General features: G+C 43.9%; 1 protein-coding gene across 1 annotated transcript in view; it reads right to left on the bottom strand.

Annotated features, from left to right (window-relative positions):
- The window catches only part of cntln (centlein, centrosomal protein), a 79,737-nt gene that overhangs the window by 19,632 nt on the left and 54,105 nt on the right, over positions 1-6,000 (bottom strand). The window contains exons 20-23 of the mRNA XM_030095133.1: positions 4,523-4,747; positions 3,111-3,208; positions 275-401; positions 1-17 (exon numbers count right to left, since the gene is read on the bottom strand). The exon at positions 1-17 is cut by the window's left edge and continues 121 nt beyond it. Coding sequence (XP_029950993.1) covers positions 1-17; positions 275-401; positions 3,111-3,208; positions 4,523-4,747 — 467 coding nt within the window. The remainder of the gene's footprint in view (positions 18-274; positions 402-3,110; positions 3,209-4,522; positions 4,748-6,000) is intronic.

The following is a 6,000-nucleotide window of genomic DNA, read 5'->3' as shown; positions in this document are numbered from 1 at the left end:
TCCGATAAAGTCTTCACCTGTTCAAAGAGAGCAAAGACAAATGAGGCAAACAGAAGGAAGGGGGAGCGGTTCTGTACTTCTGTGTAACGAGAGATGTTCAGATTACGTGCCTTAATTTCATTTGGAAACCATCTATACTGCCAACAAAAGCATCTCTTTATTTTTTTCAAGAGACATATTCCCTGGATTATGAGAAATGCTGAGTAATGCTTCCCCTAATTTTCATTCATTCTCCAAACAGCCTAAACCTATTCGAATACGATTTATTCACAACCTTCTTCTCCAGCTCCTCCACCTGTCCTCTGTAACTTTTTTCCATCTCCTGCAGGAACTTGAGCCTCGTCTTCAAGTCCTCCACCAGCTGCCTCTTCATGGTCACGTCCCGCTCTAAGTGGCTGACCCTAAAAACAAATAGAACGAAGTCCAGACTCAAAAATATGCCACACAGTATGAATGAGAACAAGAGCTGCAGAAATATTCTTGCACAGGCTCATCTAAATAGCAAGCCAAATACACACACACACACACACACTCAGAAGCACACGCAAAGTTGGCAGGCACAGTGTCCCCATGCAGTACATCAGGCATGACAGCTCATTATGACAACTAAATACACTGGCATGCTGCTTGGGTGAAGTGGAAGGTGGGGGTGAAATAAGGATGCATATATAATTCTAACTGGCATATATTAGAACAAGTGCTCTGGCAGCGACTGCCGCACTAAATGTGACTGGGGAGTCTTTTTTGACAAACGGCATTTCAAATCAGCAGTGACACTACTTGAAAGACCGTAATCAAGCATTAAAATGTTGATTATTTTCAGTCCGGGATTACCCCGCTCATGTAAAGCCACATCAGAGGGTGAAGTTAGCTTGGTGGATATGTATTATGAAGGAGAATGGGCTCTAAAAATGTTGTTTGTGTGCTGCGTCGAGCTGACAATACTTCCCCGAAGAGAGGCAATGTAAGATGTTCATGTCATAACTGTGGCAAACATGCACCATGTGTCACTTCCTATTTCAATAACCCGCTCCGCGGACAAGCTGGAGATTCCAGCATTTTGCAGCGAGGCTGTGTTTTAAATGGTCTCAGTATGTTAGCATGTTTAATTCTGTTTTCATAAAAGGCAAATATAAGGGAATTTTTATGGTTTCCTTCGCCAGTGGGAACTGGAACAAATAGAATAAAGATCATAAGGATGCAGTTAATTAAAACGGTCTTGGTCTTTTTTTTTTCTTTTTCCTTTTTCTAAAGATGCACTGGATCTCTTAGCTTGTACACACATCATGGGTTGTGTATTTTGAATAAACAGATGACGCAATGAGAGAGCAAATGCTTTCGTGTAAGTAAATGTCCCTGCCTCCCCAGGTGGACGAATGCCTGAGGGCAGGCTGGTTAAATAAATGTGAGCTTGTCCTATTGGAGTGACATTAAATTAAATGAGAGAGGAGTCTAGCCTGGGGACTTAGGGGGGAAGTAGCGCTGGCTGGTTACCCCATGGATTTGGCCATTAATGAGAAAACCCATATTGAACCTTTCAGATGACTGTCTGGTGTTGACTTAAAGACAGAGAGCAGCAATAAGAGCCCCGGCAGCTCCCTTTGCCCCAATGCTAATGGCAATTAGATCGACAGCATTTATTTTAGATGTTCTTTTCTTCTGCACCCCAAAAAGAATAGAGGATAAAAAAGAATGAAGGATATATGGACTTTCTGCTGGAGTGTATGATCTCTATTTATGAGTGTTAGCGCAAAGAGAAAAAGAGCCTGAAACTATATCCCGATCACTCACACGTTTGTACCCTTTGTTCTGTGCTTGTTGGCAATATTGTTCATCAAACATGCGTGTATTGTAATGATAACAGTCAGTGGTCTGAAGCGCTCGTGCGTGAGAGAGAGAGGGAAAGCGGGAGAGAGCGCCCATTTCTGTGTATGTTGTTAAGAATGAAGTACGGGTGGACGTTTCATGTGGCTGATAGACAACAGGGCTAAAGATGAAAGAAGCAGCTTCATAAATAAGGCAGGGCCATAGTGCCGGATATTGACTGAGGACATGCCGGTGAACTTTGAAATTCATTTCTTTTTTTCTAACCCTTCTCTTCTTTAAGGCGAAACAGCCTTGCTCCCTGTGTGTGTGCTGAGATGTATATTTCAGAGACGTCTAGACATGTCTTTCATTCTGAGAAGGGGTCCCTCCATGGAGGGAAATCGAGTGGTAGGCAAGAAGACATGGCAGGTTACGTGTGCGACAAGAGGCCGAGGAGAGGCTGAGGCTGTCGCAGAAACACAGCGGAGGGATGCTCACTCTGTCGGGCTGTGATCCTCGGTGCTTTGGTCACACATAAACATGTATCTGCTGTGATTGTGCACATACGCTGGATGCATTATTGAGAGCGGCAGGCAGAGGACACGGCATGCTAGACAAAGAGAACGGGAAGCAGGAAAGCCAAGTTGTTCTCTGTACCTTTCGCTCAGTTCAAATATGAAATCCTAATACCGAACGAGGAAACGCATCTCGCACTTTTCAAATCTCCACAGTTTTTCCGAGTGAATTGTTCATAGCTATACGTGATGACTATGTAATGCAGCGGGTGCTACAGTAGGTGAACCATGTAACTCATTAGGACTTGTGGCCCACAGGCCAGAGTGATGCTGTGTGGGTTTGGGTGTCAAGGGCCAAAATGGTCCCTCCTGCGGCACACAAACAATCAATATCGCGCTTTGATCAGTGCTCCACATCAGCTACCCACATAAGCAGCATCGCATCACATGACACGAAAGACACCCACGTGCACACATGTGCATACATACCAATTCCTTTAGTGGATGTTAACCACTCGCTGATGAGAACATGCATAATTTCACAAATGATTCACAGTGAAGCGCGCTCCAGTGGAGTGCAGCAGACAGAGTGCTGCCACACGGTGGAATCAAACACTGCAGATGAGAGCGGCAGAGAATGTGCACGGAGACAGACACACGGAGACACAGAAAACACGGTAAAGACAGAGAGTGAAGCAGAAAAGGCTGGAAAAGGTGCAGTGCAGAGGAACAGAATGAAATACAAAGGAGGAGAAAAGGGTCCAGTGAAGATAAAAGTGTGAAACTGACTTGTCCTGCAGCTGGCAGAGCTTGTCCTCCTTCTCCTGGAGCTGGCCTCGCAGGGCTTTGTTAGCCGCCACCTGCCTGGTGACCTCTGCGCTGGTGCTCTGAGGGGAGGGCACAAGGCGTGTGAGTGTTTGTTAATGTGAGCATGTCCGACAGGGGGCAGGGAAGGTTTTTCATGACACAGCTGATGACAGGTCAAGCACAGCATGCTTCCTCATTAGAGTTACAGTGGGGGGGTTGAAGGCGCTAAAAGAGGTTAATAGGAAAACTGTATTTTTCAAAGTGGAAGGGATAAGGAGAGCAATTAATAATACAAAAAAAACACTATTTATCATACAGTCCAAATGCGTGGAGTACATGACTAGATGATAAGGACACCAACAGTTCCTTTTTTTCAAACCGCTTTTCATTCCATCAAGTGAAAAAATGCTGGAGAGGTTTTGTAAGCTGCGATGCTTTGTGCATCCCTTTTTTATTCATGAGTAACAGAGATGTATGGCTCATGATGACAGACTGGTTTCTGACTGGAAGAATGATGGATATTTGAATGTGCGTGTTCACTTTGGTTTGAAGGCCCTCAGTCTCTTGTGGGACCCGCACCGGCAGAGGCGTTTTGACAATGCGCTCGCTCGGCGCATGCACCCCCACAGTGCATCCCGCGCCTTTCTCTTCTGCTGTCACCTGACATGACTCCTTCGGCAGTGTGTAACGACAGCGGCAATCTGCTGGGTGACACTGATGAGCGGGCTGCTGAGAGGGTGATAATACTGTGGTACCGCTCACACCTCATTCCCTATGATGTAGGGCACGTCTCTACTGTTATCCCCCATTTCTCATCTTTTTGACAGGTACTCTGAAATTAGATCAAATGATAAGAAATGCTAATTCATGTTGAAATCACATGCAATTTCAGGTGATGTTAAGCATAAACTGAAAAGCTCAAGAATTACATTTCTTCTTATATAAACATGATTTGAAAGTTAAACCTTGACTGAATTTCTTAAGTCCTCAAGGACTGCAAGTTGCTCAAAGCAATGAAATGAAAGTGACTCGAAAATACTGAAAATATCCAGTAGGATGTTTTTTTTTTTAAATTACAAAAACATAAATACAGATACATTCAAGTTCGATAAGATCATATTGTACAACAAACCATTTTCTTTGGAATGTCCACAGAATTTTTGATGCAGCACCGTTCACACAAAAATGAAGGCAGTTTTGTTGGGAAACATCTTCCGAGTAAAACAGCATCAATGCTCTTGAAAGTTTCCTTATTTATCCACTCAAGCTTCAGAGTGCACAAAATTGGAAATGAACACAGTCTTCAATATCATCATCATATTAAGAGATTTATCTCATAAGACATACAGCATATGATAAAGCAAGAGGGCAGCTCATTAACTCTGACTGCTAACCTTCAGCTTGGCTTGAAGTTGTTTGACTTCAGCCTCCAGGGCCGGGCAGGCAGGGTTAGCTGGGGCGGGAATAGTTCTGCCCCGGCAGGCGCACTCTGTATTTACTGGTGGTGGTGGTGGTGGTGGAGCAGTTTGAAGGGGGACGGTGATCTGTTTCCACTGCTCCAGCTCCATCTCCAAAACCCTTTTCTGTTGCTCCACGCCAAGCAGGTCAGAGGTCAGCTTCTGCAGATTGACCGACAGAGAGAAATGGTGAACTAGGCGACTGGTGATGATGATACTGCAACTGAAAACTGAAGTTTTGTTTACAGTTATTGAACCAAGAAAACATACGTGTTTGTCAAAGTTAGCTGAAAGCATGACTTGCTGCTATATGAATGAACAAACACTTAAAGTTTGAGTCGAACTGAAAACCCAGCATTTCCTGCCTTTACGCATTACTGTAATAAGAAAGTAGAGGTCCTCTGACTTACGCGAGTCTATACTTTAAACCCTTATTACATAAATATGATAAACGCCGAGCAAAGTAAACACAATATGTCTGAAATACTGTATGTGTTATCCACAGGAGAGCTGTGGGCTCTGCTTTAATATCTCGTCTGTGATAAAACTCCTTTTTTATGCTAATTAGGAGACAGATGATGCTGTTGCCTGGTCAATGGGGCCTAATTCTCAGTGTGATTGGCATGCATAATAAAGCCATCCAGGAGAATCTGAGAACACTCTGGGACAGAGGGAGTTCACCATTTGGTAAGTGGTTGGTGTTAGATTGATGAATGATGATGGCACTAACTGTTCATGTTCTGTGTACAGAGTATCAATGATTCTAAACATCTGAGATAAACAGCGCCGAGCAAAGTGCGAGGTTAAGATATCAAACAGTTATTTTCTTATATTATTAAAATATAAACCAACATCATTCTTCGATGATTTAGGTTCTACACTGTTTAAATTAGCTGACGTGGTATCGTATCAAATATGTAGGACGTTTAGTGGCAAAAACAGGAGACGTGATACATGAGGATACACACACAGTGTAGTAGTGCAAAAACACACACACACAGACACACACACAGAGTCACACACCCAAATGAAACCACAGATTCCCGGGGGTTTGTCCTCTGCTCCGCATACACAGAGGTTATTGATATCTGGTTGCTGACTGACACCTTTTAATAGAATCCCTCTTGTTTTAGGTTTCGTATGCTCTGTTGAAGACACACACGCCAAATCCCCAGAGACGGCAGGAGTAAGAGGGGGGGGGACTGAAATGTGGAGCTATGGCCTCAGTGTTGCATGAATTAAGAGCGGCATTGATGACACTTCCTGGAAGACAGGCTTTGATTTCACAAGCCATTTTCAGTCATAGTGAGAGACGACACGAACATACCGACTGATATACTGGTAGCTCCATTAGACGGGGGGAAGGACACCTCTCTCATCTGAGTGGGTGAGTCACTGATTGTGGCAAAACCTAT

Source organism: Salarias fasciatus, chromosome 6, assembly GCF_902148845.1.
Source record: "Salarias fasciatus chromosome 6, fSalaFa1.1, whole genome shotgun sequence".
NCBI classification, from domain to species: domain Eukaryota; kingdom Metazoa; phylum Chordata; class Actinopteri; order Blenniiformes; family Blenniidae; genus Salarias; species Salarias fasciatus.
The sequence above is the reverse complement of the archived record's forward strand: the minus strand, read 5'-3'. Positions and strand labels throughout refer to the sequence as shown.